Below are 18,533 nucleotides of genomic sequence, written 5' to 3' on the forward strand. Positions count from 1 at the left end.
CCCTTCCCTCAAACTGGTCCTCACAGCCCCCAAGTGTAGCTGCTGGAGAAGTGGGGGTTGTCCCCACCACCATGAGGTTCCCTGTGGCATGGGGGAGAATACAATCTCTTATCTAACCCTCTGTGCCTCAGTTTCTTCCCTGGCTCGTCCCTTCCCTTTTTAATCTTAAATATTTTTTAATTACATAAAGAATAGGTTTATATTTTCAAAAAGAATTCAAACAAATTAAAAGGTTAGAAATAAACACATGACCTCTCCTTGCCCTGCGTGTTCCCTCCCAGGGGTCACCTAGGTTACCATCTGAGTACATCTGTATAGTTTCCTGTTTATAGTCTCACAGTTTTGGGGAGTAGAAGTCTAGCATGGGTCTCGCCAGGCTCAAATCCAGGCACGTGGAGGACCGCGTTCCCTTCTGTAGGCTCTGGGTAGGATCTGGTTCTTCGCCTTTTCCAGCATCTGGTGGCTGCCCATGCTCCATGGCTCACGGCCCTTTCATCTTCAAAGCCTGCAAAGGAGTCAAGTCCTTCGCACTCTGCTCTCCTGCCCCCTCTTCCGCATCTAAAGATGCTGTGGCTACGTGGGGCCAGCACATGATCTAGGATAGTCACCCTATTTTAAAGTCACCTGATTAGCAAGGTCAGTTCCCCTCTGCCAGGTAAGGTCACATTCGCAGGTTCCGAAGAGGAGGACGGGGACATCTTTGGGGGCCAGTACTCTGCCTCACAGTGTCCTTCCCTCCCTTTTCTGTTTTTGCATATATGTACCCGTATGTCCGTCTGTGTGTGTTTTGTTTTCGTGCGTGGGATTTTCACAATGCACATTATCAGAAACCTGCTTTCATCACCATCTTTCTAGCTACATCTTCCCAGCAGTCCACATGGGCGGCTCTTTTAACAGCTGTTAGGTCCTTTATAAGGCTCGAGCCCATAATTTATTTAAGGGTTCCCTGCTAGGCATTTAGATTGTTTCCAGGTTTTGTCTGTCCCAGTGTTACCGTAGGGAATACCCTTCTCCAAGAGCCTTTGTGTACATGTGACTTTCTGTGGGGTCATTCCTAGGAGTGGACCTGCTAGGTCGAGGGATGGTGTCATTAAAAATACACACCGATGCCACCAAACTGCTCTCCACGCACCCACTCTGCAAGTCTCCCAGTAGTGGGTATTATCAGTCTTTTAAATACTGGCCATTCTGGTCCACAAGACTCCATTCTGTGATAAGTCATTAATCTCAACTCTCTTACTCAGCACCTGCCGCTCATTGGTCCCCAGCCTGGACCCTGGGGACTCAGAACCGGGTCAGATCTTCCTTGTCTTCGGAGAGCTTATGGTCTGTGGGAGCAGAGCCTTTGGAGGCAGGGGAGAGGTGGTCCAGAGACAGAGATAGGAGGACATTTAAGCTGGGCTACAGGCCAAGTGAATTACTCAGGAAGAAAAAGATGCAGAAGAATGTTTCAGGCAGCGAGATTGGCATGAGCTAAAGCTCAGAGGCATGAACATGCTATGAATTATTTTTATAACTAGGGGTTTCTTGGTGGAGAAGGGCGAGGGATGAGGCTACGAGAGTCAGACATGGGAACAGGGACTTGACCCTGCAGGATGCAGGGCTCAGAGAGCTTCGAAGCAGATTGACAAGGCGAGGTTCGTGGATGGGGGAAGTAGAGAGTGGGATGGGGGCAGATGCAGGCTGGTGGTTCTGGGATCCAGGGAGAGATGGTGAGGCTTGGACTAAGGCAGGCCCGCCCCTGAGGCTTCTCACCCCAGGCTGGAGAAAAGGTCACTGTTCCGGGCAATGGGGGCAGCCCCATGACCCCCTGGCTTCCCGCCCGCAGGAGGCGTGCGAGCGCAGCCTGGCGGAGATGGAGTCCTCACACCAGCAGGTGATGGAGGAGCTGCAGCGACACCATGAGCGGGAGCTGCAGAGGCTGCAACAGGAGAAGGAGTGGCTCCTGGCGGAGGAGACAGCAGCCACAGCCTCAGGTGAGGACTCTGGGCCGGAGCGGTACCGACGGAGCCGGACCTAAGAGCCTCCAGGCTGAGGCTCCTCACTGAACTGAGGAGGCCTTTAAATAAGAGCCTGGGGTCTCACTGCCAAATTTGGGGTAAGGGATCAGGAGGGATTGGAACTGGCCTCTGACCTTACCTGAAAAGAGGAAACCGATCTCGTCTGATCTCGGAAAGCTAAGCAGAGTCGAGCCTGGTTAGTACTTGGATGGGAGACCACCTAGGAATACCAGATGCTGTAGGCGTTAAAAAAAAAGAAAGAAAAGAGGAAACTGAGTCCATAATAAGACACACACACCCTGTGGGTTGTGACTACTCTCCTTCAGAGGCCGCAGCCACTGGGAGATCCATCCCAAGCCACACGTACTCACACTGAGCTTCAGCTTCGTGCCCAGGCTCATGCCGTGTGCTGGGGGAGAGACTGCTGAGCCTCAAACCCTGTTCTCATCGGTGGGCTCGCTCACAGGGTACACAGGCTGGACGCTGGGGAGAGCGGGCAAAGGCATGAGCAGTTACTGAGCTGTTTGCCATGCGAGCGCCCTAGTCCTTGCAGTGCTGAGGAAGTGACTCATTTCATAGATGAGGAAATGGGCTCAGAGAGGTTAGTGACTTGCCTAGGATGGCACAGCTTGGAGGTGGCAGAAGCTGGAGTTGAAGCCTAGAGGACTCTGACTACAAGGCCATGGTCTGAACCCCACCATCTGCTCTCCCAAGCCAGAAACAGGAATGCCTGACTGAGATGTTGGTCAACTCCATCTCTGTCCACTGCACACCTGCTGTATGTGCCTGATACATCCTAGATACCAACAGGGGTGGTTGCAGAATAATGGAAATGATGAAACAGGTCACATGATCTAGAACTTACCACCTGCCAAGCGCTTCATGCACTCAAGCCATGGTCCCTCATCCCAAACCCTGGGGCCAGTGTGTTTTGCATTTTAGAAAGCTAACCCATCTGCCTGGCCCAGCCTAGCGGTCAAGGGTGCAGGTTCAGCAGTCAGTACAAATTTGGGTGACTCTGCTCAGGGGACTTAATCCCTCTGTGCTCCAGGCCCCTTATCTGGACAGTGGGGACAAGAGCACTGTGGTCCCCAGCCTGGACCCTGGGGACTCAGAGCTGGGTCACATCTTCCTTGTCTTGCCAGGGTCCAGGCTGGGGACCGATGCGCATATATTAGATAGCCCCCCACCCCAGCAGGGTCTGGGTTTCACCCTGAAATCTAGCACTAAGGTTTTTACAATGAAATTTCTCAAAGTCACACTTAAGTGGGGTAAAAATTACCTTAAATCGCCTCATGTCCATTCAGGTCAGGGACTGTCATCAAAAAGAGTTATGAAAAACTTCCAGTGTGCAGAGCTTTTGGATTTTGGAATAATGAGTGAGACGATGGATGAGGACTCATTTAATCCTCACAACCCCATGTGAGTGTGCAAAGACGCTTGGTCCTCGGGAACTCACGGTCTGAGAAATAGACCAGCGGGAGCTATGCCACGCGTTGTTCTGAGTGCTCTCCACACATCTTCCAGTGACACCTCAGAGAAGGTGCTCTTGTCCCCACTGTCCAGATAAGGGGCTTGAAGCACAAAGGGATTAAGTCTCCTGAGCAAAGTCACCCAAATTGGTACCGACCGCTGAACCTGCACCCTTGACCGCTAGGCTGGGCCAGGCAGACGGGCCTTGTTAAAGGACCCTCCAGGTTTTGCAGGCACAGTGGACCGTGTGGGGTCTTACCGATCCTTCACTAACGAGAGGCACCAGTGGTCCGCCACTGGTCCGCCACTGAGGTGTCTCCCAGCAGGGTCCATCAGACAGATTGTTCTCCCTCGCCAGGCAGACTCAGAGAGGTCGAGCAGCTTACTCAAAGCCACTCAGTTCATGACACGGCCTGGTCCAGCTCTTTGCATACCCCTCCCTGCTCTTGTGTCCACTCTACATATGGAGGCTCGGAGGGAGTGGAGTTTGGTACTGCTGACCCCTCCCAAATCTCCTCTGCTTCTCTGCCATCTTTCCAGCCATTGAAGCCATGAAGAAGGCCTACCAGGAGGAGCTGAGCCGGGAGCTGAGCAAGACACGGAGTCTTCAGCAGGGCCCAGACGGCCTCCGGAAGCAGCATCAGTAAGATGGCACCTGGGCCCTAGGGTCTGTGGGTGGCGCCTCTCTCCCAGCCAGGGTGCCCACACTGGTGGTTATGACCTGTGCTGAGGCCCCTTGGCAAAGGACATGTCAGTTTGTCCTCAGCTGAGACTCCCACTGTGACTATGTGGCCCACGGAACAGAAGCAGTGGGACCTCAGCCAGACCTCCCTGCTATCCACATAGACAGTTCTTCAAGCCCCTTCTGGGAGCTGGTCTCAGCCTTCCCCACCCCTTCCCCTCCTTAGTGTCCCCTAGAACTAGATTGCAGCGTCACCCTCAGCCATTCAAAGTCCCTCCGTGCCACAGAGCATGGTTCTGGAACGTTGGGGCTTTAGAGATAGGCTTTTCCAACCCACCTCTTCATTGATGAGGCACTTGAAGCCCAAAGAGGCTGTCACTGGTTCACAGTGACTGACTAGGGTGGGAATACAGGAGTCCTGAGTCGTGACCGGAATCTGAGACCAAGCGAGCCCATGCCGTCCCGCCCCTCCTCCCCTGGCAGGTCAGACATGGAGGCGCTGAAGCGGGAGCTGCAGGTGCTGTCGGAGCAGTACTCACAGAAGTGCCTGGAGATCGGGGCCCTGACGCGGCAGGCCGAGGAGCGGGAGCACACGCTGCGGCGCTGCCAGCAAGAGGGCCAGGAGCTGCTGCGCCACAACCAGGTGGGCCTGGCCCCGGGCTGGGGGTGTGAGTGGCCCCGGCGGCCTTGCTCTGACCATCTCCCGCCCCCAGGAGCTGCATACCCGCCTGTCCGAGGAGATTGACCGGCTGCGCGGCTTCATCGCCTCGCAGGGCACGGGCAATGGCTGTGGGCGCAGTGAACGGAGCTCCTGTGAGCTGGAGGTGAGCAACACCATCATGCCAGGCAGTCCTCGGGGCCCGGGCCTGGGGAGAGCACCCGATAGGCTGGTGTGCCCAGCAGCGCAGGTCCAAGGGGCTGGGCCCCGGCGAGGAGACAACCGGTGCAGCTGGGAAGGACTCCTGTGTGCCCAGCACTACCGCAGCCAGAGTCCAGCCCTTTATCCCAATCCTGTTCCCTGCCTGCCGTGTGACCGGGGCAAGTCGCCTCACCTTTCTGAGCCTCAGTCACTCATCTGTAAAATGAGGCTAGCACCTTGCTTACTGAGAGCAGGTAGAGTGAGAAATGTGCATATGATCCCAGGATCACCCTTGTATTTTATTTTACAGACATTTATATACATCTTTACTTCGCGCCTGGAACTTCTGTAAGCCTTTTGTATCTTAACTCACTAAATCTTTCTAACAGCCTTGGGAGGTACATGCTGTTACTATCCCCATTTTACAGATGAGGAAACTGAGACACAGGGAAGTCAAGTACCTTGCCCAAGGTCACACGGCTAGTCTAGTTTGTGTGAGAGCTGAGATTTGAACTTGGCCGTCTGGCTACAGAGTCTAAGCTTTCAAGCCTCCCCAGTATGGCTGAACCTATCTCTTCCTTGGTCAAGTCAGGAGAGCAACACTCCCCCTCAGGGCTTGGGGAGAGGTTAATGAGGTAGTCTGCAGGGAGTCCTCGCCTCTCTGGTTCACAGTAGGGCTACACGGTGGCTTCTTTTTGTCTGGTGCCACAGCAGAGGTGACCATGAGACACCTACTCACATGGTATGGACCAGGTAAGAGCAAAGAGAAATCAGGGCGTCCTCCGGAGGAGTCTGCCCCTGGGGTGTAGTGGTTCTTAGTGCAGGTTGGGACCTGAATTCTAGGGTCCTGAGACAGAGAGAAGCCAGGCTGTGGGGCACCATGGGCCGGGCAGCGCCGGCCTCTGGCCCTGGGTCAGCCTGGCATCCGTGACCCCAGGTGCTGCTGCGCGTGAAGGAGAACGAGCTCCAGTACCTGAAGAAGGAGGTGCAGTGCCTCCGGGACGAGCTCCAGAGGATGCAGAAGGTCGGTTCCGGTCAGCTGAAGAGGGGTGTCAGTGGCTGGGGGACCTCTGGATCCACCCGGGTGTCCCATCCTGTAAGCACTTGCTCGGTGCCAGGCACTCCTCATGCCTCTCCCACGGAGGTGTCATTGTCACCATTTACAGATAAAACTGAGGCTAAGAAAGGGTAAGTGACTTGCTCAAGGCCACAGTGCTTTTATTTATTCAGCAAGTATTTATTGAGCACCTGCTATGTGCCGGGGAGACAGTTTTGAGTAAAAAAGGCCAAAATCCCTGCCTGTGCATAGCAGGCATTCTAGTGAGGAATAAGCTGCATTGCTAGTTGGTCAGGCTGGGATTTGGGCCCAGGTCTGTAAGTCTGGCTTGCCTGGTGCCATGTCCCTGTGTCTGTGACACCCTCTGTGTGTTGGTGGCTCTGGGAGCATGTGTGAGCTAGACTCATGGAAAAGGCCCAAGCACTGGGCCAGACTGACCTGGTTCTTATCCCACCCACTCGCTGCCCTGTGACCTTGGGCAAAAGCTTCACCTCCCTGAGCCTCAGCTCTCATCTTGAGCAGCATGCAAAGGATGCTGAAACCTGTCACTGGGTGGTGCTGGGAGGAGCTTGCTCAGGGCTGGGGGCTGCCAAGGGGGACACTGGGAGAGACAAGGCCATGAGAGCTAAGGAGGGGTCTGGCTGCTTTATGCTGGCCGGCAGGGAGCATGGTGGGCATGTGCCAGGTAGGGAAGGCTTTGAGCCCTCATAGCCCCTCCCTGACCCTCCCTTCAGGATAAGCGCTTCACCTCGGGGAAGTACCAGGACGTGTATGTGGAGCTGAACCACATCAAGACGCGGTCAGAGCGGGAGATCGAGCAGCTGAAGGAGCACCTGCGCCTCGCCATGGCCGCCCTGCAGGAGAAGGAGGCGACGCGCAACAGCGTGGCTGAGTAGAGGTGGGCGCCACGGGGCTGCGGCCAGGAGGGGGCACTGGGCCTGGAGGTGTGAGCGCAAGGCTCATACACACCCGACTCACTGTGCCACCTGGCCTGGGGTACTTCCTTCTCCTGGCCTCTGTTTCCCTTTCTGTAAATGGAGAGAGTGACACCAGCAACCTGGGGTCATTGTGGGGATCAGTCGGACTCTGCCAGAGGCTGCTTTGTAAATTTGAGCATGTTTCTTCAGAGATGGGGAAGTACAGTTTGGGATCTGATTATAGCCATGTCCCCCTGTGTGACAGCGGGACTTCTTAACACTGCACAGCCACCGCCTGATTAGTCTGTGATTCTCCTCAGGGCCAGCAGTGCCCCTGGCTGGTCTGCCTCGGCTTGGGTGGCAGTCCCGTGTCTCCGCCCACTTCGAGCCTGGCAGCAGGCATGCATGCATCACTGATCACGGACAGCATTCCTTCCACCGAGCTTTGCACTTGGGCATCTCGATCAAGGAAGGCTGCTTTCTAACAGGTCCCTGTGGACTTCCTAAGGCACTTGGGAAAGGCCACCCTGTGGGCCAGGCTATTTGGGGAGAAGCCCAGAGGAGGAGATCTGGCCTAGCCTTTGGGGCCAAGAGGCATTGGAAGAAGCTGGGAGAAGCCCCTGGCCACCTCTGCCTGGCCTAAGCTGTGCTGGGGCCCAGGGCCAAGGCCGGGGCTTCCCCAGCCCTCAGATCCCCCACTCTTGTCTTCCAGGTCCCTATGGTCCAGCCCTGCAGCAGACCCCCAGCCCAAGGGGACCAGTTGTCCTTCTTCCCTGCCGGATGGAAGTCAGAAGCCAAGCTTTCTCCCACCCTCTGTGGGCCACACGTGCACTCACACCCACCACACACATGCACACACATGCACAGGTGCACACACACACCACACACAGGCACACACACATCACACACACAGGTGCACACACATCACACACAGGTGCACACACACGTAGGTGCACACACATACTCTGCGTATCTGAGCGCGCCCCTCGCACTGTGTCTTACCTTGCACCTTCAGGATTTTATATGTGAAGAGATTTTTATATAGACTTTTTCCTTTTTTTTCTCCCAAAACACTTTGTACTTTTTAAAAAGCAGTTCCTAATGGCTGTGTGCCTCCGACACTGGCTCTCCCTCTGTCTCCGGCCTCCCGCTTGGGCTTCTGGGCCCCCATGGCCCTGTCCCCGGGTCTGGCAGCGGCCATGGCAGAGTTGACTGATCAGGGAGGCAAAGAGCCAGCCACCCTCCTCCGACCCTACCCCCTACTAACTACTTCCTGCCCTGAGAGTACCCGCACCCTGGGACTCTGGATGGAAGGACAGATGGACAGAGGGAGCCAGCTGCTGTCCCCACGGCCCCGCCGCCTCTGAAGGGTGCTGGGCATGGAACCGCTGGAGCCGCCCCATGAAGACGTTTCTCTCCTGAAGAATCCATCAGCCTTCTTAACTTAATAAAATGTTCCAGCAGCTCTGGCGTCCTGGGTGGCTGGGGCAAGGCGGGTTAGAGAGGTTGGGGTTTCTTAGCCCCCTGCCCTCTAGCACTCCACCCTTCCTGGAGGATGGCATGTGGGCTCCTGAGGGCGGAGCTGAGAATCTAGTTCCCCACCAGGCTCCACGTGGGGTTTGCAGACCAGCAGCATCACATCACCATCAGGGAACTCCTTAGAAACACCAAGGCCAGGCCCCACCCGACCTACCGACTCAGAGTCCACACTTGCACATGGCCCCCCAGTGGTTCACGTGCACCTCGAAGTCTGAGCAGCCCTGGAGCAGGTGCTGGGCCCAGGCCTCGGAGAGGACTGGAGCTGAGACTGCCCCTGACTGACCTCGTCAAACCACGTCCATTCTGAGTCTTGATTGCTTCTCCATCAAATGGGTGCCTTTTAGCCTCACTCCGATATTCAGACTGTGCCCAGAAGTCATGTCCTGCCCTGGGCAGGGTTGGGTTTGGGGCACTGGATGTGAGGGGCTTCATCTGGCCAGCTGGCTGTGCTGATCATGGTGGGGCTGGGAAGAGGCCCCATCCTGCAGGCCTACCCCGTGTCCGATCTGCAGGGCTGTGGCAACGATGATGAAGATGAGACGACAGCTTGAGCTGGCCTCACCTGCACGGCCGTTCCCATCAAACTCAGCCACATGGGTGCATAGAGGTGAAGTGAACAGGAACTGGCCCTGTCCCCACCAAGGCCACCGAAATAGACCACATCAGGTTGGGTCCCAGAAAGCTGTGGGAACCCAGAGGAGACCTCAACCCAGCCTGCAGGTCAAAGACAGCTTTTGGGGGTGGCTTTGAAATATGACTTCCAGATGGAAAAATCAGGAAGGGCATTCCAAGCGAGGGAACAGCACAAGCAAATGCCCCTGTGAAGATCCCTGCTGTGTGCAGAGAAAGACCCACCCGAGAGCAGGCATGTGGGGTGGGGGACAATGGACCCCATTCCCTTGCCAGTGGGCATATGGCGCATTTCCAGCCACTGAGATGCCAGGGGAAGTCTCGGGTGGGGGCGGAGGGCTAGAGGAGGTCATCTGGGAAAGTCTTCCTTGCTATTAAAAAGGGTCACAAGGAAGGGTGGCTTCTCTCTCCTGGCCTTCGGACAATGTTAGTGAAGTCCTCAGGTTGCCACTGGCTTGCTTTATCGATATGCTACAGATGGCTGAGAAGGAAGAACCAGGACCCCTGAGTCATCAGATCACCAGGCTTGGTGCTGCCCTCCTCAGGACTTCTCATCTCGTAAGATAAGGAGCATCCTTGAGGCACTCGGCGACGGAATGTCTGCCCCTGGCGGCCCAGACAGTTGAGTCCAGAGCCCTGCCTGTCGTCACCGTTGCCTCCCACCAGCGCTCCTGGGTTCACAGTAGCTGGAGGGAGCAAATACTTCAAGAAGCAAATGGCCAACAGGCGCTGGAAGAAAAGGAGTCTACTGAGTTTCCTTGGGCCACAGGGCGGGAGTTGGGGAGGACAGAAAAGTCTTATCATTTCCTTGTCACCAATGGGTCGGATTTTATTCCTCTCTTTTCTAAGGCCTGGGGCTCCAGCCCCACCCCATCCAGGGGCTCCAGGACCACCCAAGCCTCTCGGCCCTAGGGACTTGCAGCGCCTCTGGGTAGATAGGGGACAAAGTCACCCCACAACATCGCCACCTCAAAGCACTAATAGTGTAGACCCCCATCCTCCCACCCACATCCTTCCCTCTCTTCAATGCCCTTGTTTACACCCCTGCCCCTGCTCCAATGCTGGATGCACCTCCCTCACCCCGCACAGATGCTGTGGGGGTCAGACGAGGAAGGAGTAAGCTCAGGGCCAGGGGCAGACAGCTCTCCATCTGCATCCTTGCTCCCAGCTCTGCAAACTTGGTCTAGTTATATAGCTTTTCTGTGCCTGGTTTCCTCCTCTGTAAAATGGTGATAGTAGTGCATACCTTGCAGAAGTGTTGGAAGATCAGAAATGAGCTAATACATGTCAATTGCTGAGAAGAATGCCCGGAACCTAGTAAATACAGTACAAGTGTTGCCTGTTATTGTGGTGGTTATTGTTATGGGGTGGTTATGAGGATTAAATTAAATTATGGAAGTAAAATGCATGGCACAGGGCCCAGAATACAGGAGCTACGATTTTATTAGTATTAGTCAGAAGTCAGCTGGATGCCCCTGCCCTCCAGCATCCCCAGGAGATCTGGTTAAACTTGGTCCACATCCCAATTCCATGGTCCGTAAGAGTCCAGACCCCGTCCTTCCACTTTGGCAGGTTCTCACCTGTCATTTTTCCTGAGACTTCCTTTCTCTTGGGATGGGATATATTGTTAGGTATAAACCCTTGAGTGGTTCCACAATAAATCCTCTTGAAAAGAATGTCCTATGAGAAGCTCAACACATTGCCCCTTGCACCATCTCGACCCCTGCCACGTAGAGGCACCGAGCAGTCTGGGAGGGGTCCAACCTGGCCACTGGGAACGGCCCAGCTCCTCTTCCCTCTACCCTTTCTTGCTCTTGGCTGCAGCTGCTTATCCTGGTCCCCACAACCATGGCCTCATTCAGCTTCTTCCCAGTGCCCAGCCTCTGGTTTTACCGCTCCTGTCTAATTTGCATGCCGGCACTATGGGCTTTCTAAAACAGAGCTGGCGGTTGTTTCATGAAGCCCGATCCTGATCCTGTTCTTCCCTCAGAACCAAGTGTTAGCACACGAGCCCCTCAGGCTGCTGCAGCCCCTTCTCCCTGCCCCTTCAGGCTTCCTGGGCTCCAGGTTTCCACGTGAAGCTACCTGCAGTTCCCCAGGGTACCCACGCACTCAGCATCCTCACTGCTCTCCTTATGTACCTGCCCACTCTCCAGCCCTCACCTGATAGAGTCAGGACTCAGATCAGTCATCATCTGCCACCTGGCAGCCCTCTCAGATCCTCCACATGGAGCTAGATAACTGCTCTGGCTTCCACAGCCCCTCCACTTGACATGTTTTTCTGTGTAGCCCCCTTGACTTTGAACTCTCTGAGGGTCAGGGACCAGTTCCGATTCACTTCTGTTTCCCCAGAGCCCAGCACAGAGAACACTGAGTCTCAGAGGGATGAGTGTTTGTTGATTGATTGACTGACTGACCAACTGACCAGAAGTGAATGACTACCCAGCCAGGCACCTTCCGGCACAGCCACGGCCTCAGCCCCACCTGCATGCCAAATGGCAGAGGGCTGGGTCTCCCTATAAACCAGCTTGGAAGCTCAGCAGCCAGCCCCAATGGCTGGGAGTTAATGGCAGTTTCCAGCACATGAAAGGGCCAGGCCGTAACTGTGAGTCAACCCTGTCATCCCAGCATTCCATTTGGACTTTATGAGGGCCCCGTGGGCTCTGAGGCCCAGGGAGGAAGGAGCTTACTTTGAGCTTCTGCCATGAACAGACTTTATAGACACCATCCCTATTAATGCTCGCAACCACCCTTTGAAGTGCCCATTGCTGTCCCCATTTATAGAGGAAGAAACTGAGGCTCAGAGAGGGGACATGACTCAACAAGGTCAAGAATTTAGTGACACATCTTGGCACGTCTGGCTCCAGAGCCCAAATCTTCTCTTTACTCAGGCCACCTGCCCTAACAGTAATATCTACCTTTTGCTGAGCACTTACAGTGTGCCAAGCTCTGCAATAAGCATTCACATTCATTACCTCCTTTAAACCCCAGAACAGCCCAGTGAGGAAGGTGCAAATTATCCCCACTTTATAGATGAAGAGGCTGGGACTCAAGAGCAGCGAAATCACCTGGTCACAGAGCTAGAGTCCAGGTCCGTGGGTCTCTCACAATGTAAGTGGCTTCCCAAGCCGACCCAGGTCCTCTCATTGGAGACCACCTGGAGACCAGGTGCTTTGGGTCCTCACTTGAGCTGTAGGTGTGGGGGAGGTCTGGATGTACCTCTGCGAGGCTGAGTTGGATGAGCCACCTCCACACTCCTGCCTCAGTTTCCCTAGTAAAGCAGAACAAGAGCTCCAAGGGGGCCAGGAAGGCTGGAGGCACCTAGAAAGGGCAGGAGGGTGTTCCAGGGGTGTCCGCATCATTGGCTAGCCCTCACCCCTTCACCATCATGCAGCTCCAGACTCACCCCATAGGGGGAGCCAACCACACTGCCTTCCCAAAGCTTCTCCACTTGCTCCCTGCATAGCCCTCTGTCTCCACTCCCTGGGCTCCCAGCCAGACCCTCCCCAGCCCTGGCCACCCTAGACCGAGTCAAGCACCCTCTCCAAGTTCCCTTGCAGCTCCTTGAGGCCATGGCTCAATGAGGCCCGCGGCCATCTCTGTGTCTCCATCTCCCCTGTCAGTGCAGGGCAGAGGCCTGCATCCCAAAGATGGTCACTCGGCCCGGCCACCGACTGGTCCTGTGATCTTAGGTAAAGCATCTCCAGAGTGAGGCCCCAGCCTCAGGAGTGGGGCAGCTGGCAGCACTGGCTGAGCCAGTCTGAAAGGTGACTAATGGTGGACGCACTTCGCCAGCCATGCGACCTGACCGCATGGAGGAGGAGGAGCCGAGGGGGAGCTGATGAGAGACCTGCTCGTGGAGCTGGCCAGCTGTGACCCTCTGGACTCCAGCAGATTCTCACGTTCGCCCGTTTCCTCAGGAAGACAGATTTGCGGGTGTCTCCGACCCCACACCCAGGATCCCCCCATAACCCAGGGCCCAGCCTCATGCATTCTCTCGCCTCTTCCCTATCCATTCATTGACCCATTCATTTAACCAAAGACTGTGTCTATACAAGGGCATTCATCACAGCACTGGAAGTAGGAAGTGTTTAAATAAACTTACCACCCTGGGTGCCAAGCAGTTATTGAACAGTGAGGGAGTTCTCTGTGTGCCGGTGCAGAGAGCGACGAGATGTATTGTGAGGTAAACAAAGCAAGGTGCAGAACCAGGTGTGTAAAAGAAAAAAAATATGGCAAGTACAGACTGACGTATGCGTGTATATGTTCTTAGAACCTCTCTGGAAGGATTTGCACACGTACACACACATGCGCATGCACACACACACACTCAGAGTGAGAAAACCCAGTGTGAAGGGGGCCGAGACAAGTAAGAACCAGAAACAGCGGTTGCCTCAGGCAGGGGGTGGGAAGGCTGAGGGACACGGGTAGAGGGACTCATTTCTACATTATACACTTTTATACCTTCTGAATGTTTCCCAGCTGCATGTGATCTCTATTCCAATATAAATAAAAGTTTAAAACATAATGAGGCAGCCCCAAAGGGAGCATGGTATGGGGACAACAGCGCTGGAGCTAAGCTCGGGGTTCACTTTCTGGTTCTGCTGCGTACCTGCCCCAGTCCATTACCTTCTGACACCTGTTTCCTCCTCACCTGAGATGGGATCAGTGCATGGGATTGAAGTGAGGTCATAAGGGTGCTGCTCCTGCCATGTGCCTGCCACACCGTGTGGCAGCTGTTATCACTACTGTTAATGTCCTAGTCGGGCCTGTTCCAGGCACCGGATGACACAGACATGAAGGGATACGCCCTTCCCCGCCCCTTTCCCCCAGGGAATAACGCCAGGGAAGACCATGACACAACTGACCCTGTCGCAGGAGCCAGGGCAGGCTGCAGGCGGAGGTGACGCGGCCCTGCCAAGTCTTCAAAGATAAGTAGACATAATCGGGAGATGGAGGGGAGGAAGGACGCTCCAGGCGGGAGCAGCAGGCTGGACCCACCTGTAGACACGTCACATAAACAGTTGTAGATGCGCGCGGTCTTAAACACCTGTGTGCCACACCTGCCCCATGCTACACACACTCCCCTACTCACACATACAGCCCACACACGTGCCTATATATGCTCTAGGTGTTTGCAAGCCAGGCTGAGCATGCGGGGCACGGCAGCTTGGGGGTCAGGAGTGCACACTGGGGAGAGACCGCTGACTACCTGTGTGACCCCAGGCAAGTCACTTAACCTCTCTGTGCCTCAGTTCCCTCCTCCCTAACCTGGGGATAACAGTACCCACCCGATACAGATGTGAGGGTTACATAAGGCAGTTCCCGTAGAGTACTGAGAACACTGTTTAATAGACATTTTTTATTCTAGAGCCACTGGATCAGAGGCCAGCTGCTCTGGATGGAGAGAAGGTGCCAGGATCATTGTGTCTTCTTAGCCTGGGAGCCCTTTGAGGGCCAGCTGCAACGATGTCCCTTCACTCAGCACAGTGCCAGCTCTCAACTAGGAGGCCCAGCGAGAGTTAACTGACAGTGTGAACGGTGTTAACTGCCTAGCGTATAAAATTGAAAACAGAGTTGCTTTGAGATAGTCAATCTCACTTTCATCTCCCCTCTGAGATGGGAGTTTCACGAAGATAGGGTTCATGTCTGATTTGTCTTTGTTCCCAGCACCAGATTCTGACAAAGAGTGATCATCAGTGAGTGAATTAGTTAGGATATAGTTGGCTGTAAGTGGCATTACCAATAGCTTAAACAAGAAAGATGTTTATTTACCTTATCTGGAAAAGCCCAAAGGGAGGGATCCCAGGCTGAGCCCCAGCGTCTGAGATCCAGACTCCTTACATTTTTATGTCTAGGATCTAGACTCCGTCATGCACAGCCTCCATTCACAAATGCAGCACATGGTCCAAGATGGCTGCTCTACTCCAGTCAACACATCTTCATCCCAGCCAGCAGGTAGGAGAAGAGAAATGAAGGCAAGACAAAGAGCCTATGCCAGCTTTTCTTAAGGAAGCCCTAGCACAACACTTTCACATATTTCTTTGGCCAGAACTTGGTCACATGGCCACTCCTAGTTGCTGGGAAATGCAGTCTCCATTTTGAGTGGCCATATGCCTGAGCCAAACATCAGAGGCTATATCATTGTGCTCCAAAGGGATACGGATAGTGGCTCCATTATTATCAGTGTTTGCTACCTCAGCTAAGATTCAGAGAGCTTTCAGGAATTCTTTTTCAATCTGAGGACACATAAACCATACTCGAAAAAAGAAGGACTCAAGTTGTACCCCAGCCTCTACAGAGAGAGGCTGGCAGTAACTTCTGCTAACCAGAGCTTAGAGTAAGAATGAGATGGCCACATAATGGTTAAAGGAATGTGCTTTAGTGTCTGACATGGTTTGGTTCTGGCTCTGGCATCATTCACCTGTGTGACCTTGAACTGGCTCCTTAACTTCTCTGAGCCTCTGCTTCCTCATCTATAAAATGGGAATAATCATCTCTGCCTCAAAGGAAAGTCATAGAGATGCAATGATATCGTGGAAATAGGGCACTTAGCACAGTGCTAGGCCCAGCAGGGACCCTCAGAAAACCACATCTGAGAGGAGAGAGACGAGGTCACCGGATTCAGCAGAAGTCTTGGGGAACTGGGATAAGACCCGCCACCAAAGGACCTGAAGTTTTCTGAGTGTAACAGGAACCAGCTTTTTGGCCATTATTATTACATCCCCTCTTAAGTTTAAAAAATTGTTATTTACTATATGAGGGAGGTATGTTAATTTTTGAAAGTGAGAAAAAGTAGATGAGATAAAAAAGAATCATCAATAAACCAACCACCTAGAGCTAAATGTTATTCATTTTTTGAATATCCTGTCAGACTTTCGTAATCCTATCTAAACACATAATTATGCATACTTATATGTTTCTTTTAATGTAAAATTTATGTACTTTTCATGGGATCACACTACACATAGGCTCCTTAAAAACTTCAAAATGCTAAAAACTACTCTGTTGAAATATAACCTTTTCACCTCTTTACATATCGACATCTCTCCTTGCTAACAAATTGTAGAGCTCTGTTATTCTTATTGGCTTCATAAGACCCAAATGTATGCCACTGGGCCCTCTCTGTTTCACATGTAAATTTTTTCCCACTTTTTCTAAGCTTAAAAATAATGCTGCAGTAAACATCCTCGTACACAAATATTTGTATGAATTTCTGGTTATTTCCTCAGGCTAGACTCCTCCTATAAGTGGGTCCTTTCCATGTTGAAAAGTTTTGGTCTCTCAAACAAAATACATTCAGAAATAAGAGATTCCTTCATTTAAAAAAATTAAGCGAAGCCATATGGAACTACTTGTCAAAGCTGTGGATCAGCAGGAGAAAATCCACTGTTCCCACATTGAACTGACATAAATCTTGGCCAGAAGTAAAGATGCTTAACACACTGTGAGTCTCTGCCATCTTATTGTGGGTAAACACATCATTTCTGTCCAGGTGTCTGAAACACCAACAGTGATGATAACACCTAACACTTAAATTATATTGATTATGTGTCAGGCTCTCGCTCTCTTTCTCAATATGATATATATAATTTATTATACTACATACACACACATATATATATACACACATTTAGTCTTCGAGAAAACTCTACCAGGTATGTGCCATTATTATCTCCAGTTTACAGGGGAGGAAATTGAGGCACAGAAAGGTCACTTGCCAAGAGCCTCATACCTGTAAGTAGGCCTGGGATTTGAACCCAGATGACATAGATCTATGGGTGCTTAGATCTGGTGCTTGGACTGGCCATCCAGAAAGTCTATGTTAGACTTTCTGGACTTCTATTTTGGTTGATCAGGTCCAGCCAAAGCCTGAGTTTATAGCAGAGAACTCATGGGCCTAGAGAGGGTTAGCAAACTACCCAGATTTGGGTGCTTCTCCTATCCACATTACCTCCTAAATTGTGTTTAAACATCTTCATTGTCCATGGGAAAAGGACCTTAGACCTTTCTGAATCAGCCATGATATCCTAGAGTTTACTCCACTCCTCTCTGGGAGCAGCACTTTGCTCTCAACCAACACCAAAGCATGCTTTGAACACCTGTAGGGAATGATGCCAGTTGCAGTCGGGCCCCAGTTGGGCATGGCCCTTGCTACGTAGCAGCCAGGCCTGGAGCGTGGGCCTCCTTGCCATCCCAGCCTTCCCAGCCTCAGATCCAGGGCCCTTTGGCTACTAGTGCTAGTCAGGGCACTAGTTAGTGCATTTAAAAGTATGGCACATGGAGTAGAAAAATAGTATTTGCCTATCTGCCTAACCACTTTCCAGCTGTAAGAGATTGTGATTCTGATGTTTTATATTTTATTTTATATTTTATAATTCTAACCTGAGAATTCTAATATAAGTGAGTACAGAATTCTCAGCTTTCATAACTTGATTATTCTGAATGCTTTGATTCTAGAAGTCTTTGATGTTCATTCCCAAAAACTGGGGCCTGGGAGGCCATGGCTCTTTCCCCTGGGCAGCCGGGAAGTGGACTGCCTGGAGCCCACAAACGTGTTGTGGGGGCAGCTGGTTTAGGTCTATCTTTAAGACCTCCGGTCTTACTGTGAGTAAACACATCGTTTGTGTTGTGTGTTGCTCCCAGGATGCCCTAGTTCCCCCGCCCAGGGACCCCTCCTTATCTTCTCCTCCAGGAGGGCTCTTGCTGCATGAGGGGCCCCAAGCTTCCAGCTCAGCGGACAGCTTGGATAGCAGGGCACATGTCCCAAGGGTAGGAAAACAGCTGGTGCTGATGTTGAGTGTTACTGCTTTTTGCAAAACAAAAGACAAAAACACAAATAGTCCCTCCCTGTGTCCTGGACTTCAACAGCAGAGCCTGCCCTGAGCAGCAGAAGTAGGGCCTTGGATTTAGGTTGGGGTGCTCTGGGGCCTCTCCTGGGAGTCCCCCAGCTCTGGGGTCTTCCATGACCTTCCTGGCTGTGGCCACCTGTCCAACAGTTGCCCATGGCTGGAAAAGACACAGACTCTGAGTGTTCAAGATGATGGATGGGCAACTATCAGGAGGAAATGGTCCCAGAGCAGGACTAAGACGTGTGTGGCAGTGGGGAGGAGACTCAGGCAAGTCCACAGGCAGAGCCGGAACTGGGACCCGGTCTCCTCGACACAGTCCAGATGGAGTGCCAAGTCTAGGACCAAGGTGGGGTGTGGCCTCATCCTGGGTTGGATATGGGATGAGGGGTTGAATGGAGAGGACTGGCTCAGGGATCCGGAAGAGGGCCAGGTGGAAGGTGACTTGTGCTGTGAGCCCCTAGATAGGCCTGTAAAGGGTCTCCAGCCTGGAGGTGCTGAAGTGGAGGCTCTAAGGACAGGGAGAG

At 53.0% G+C, this 18,533-nt stretch overlaps 1 protein-coding gene across 2 annotated transcripts in view; it reads left to right on the forward strand.

Annotated features, from left to right (window-relative positions):
- The window catches only part of TRIOBP (TRIO and F-actin binding protein), a 52,793-nt gene extending 42,299 nt beyond the window's left edge, over positions 1 to 10,494 (forward strand). For both annotated transcript variants that reach the window (XM_023527427.1, XM_011387596.2), the window contains 7 exons: positions 1,829 to 1,976; positions 4,014 to 4,116; positions 4,639 to 4,798; positions 4,869 to 4,979; positions 5,952 to 6,038; positions 6,806 to 6,969; positions 7,701 to 10,494. In XM_023527427.1, the coding sequence (XP_023383195.1) occupies positions 1,829 to 1,976; positions 4,014 to 4,116; positions 4,639 to 4,798; positions 4,869 to 4,979; positions 5,952 to 6,038; positions 6,806 to 6,967 (771 nt within the window). In that variant the 3' untranslated portion in view covers positions 6,968 to 6,969; positions 7,701 to 10,494. The remainder of the gene's footprint in view (positions 1 to 1,828; positions 1,977 to 4,013; positions 4,117 to 4,638; positions 4,799 to 4,868; positions 4,980 to 5,951; positions 6,039 to 6,805; positions 6,970 to 7,700) is intronic.
- Positions 10,495 to 18,533: the final 8,039 nt, after the last annotated feature.

This window comes from Pteropus vampyrus, unplaced genomic scaffold, assembly GCF_000151845.1.
Source record: "Pteropus vampyrus isolate Shadow unplaced genomic scaffold, Pvam_2.0 Scaffold16, whole genome shotgun sequence".
In the NCBI taxonomy this organism is placed as follows: Eukaryota; Metazoa; Chordata; class Mammalia; order Chiroptera; family Pteropodidae; genus Pteropus; species Pteropus vampyrus.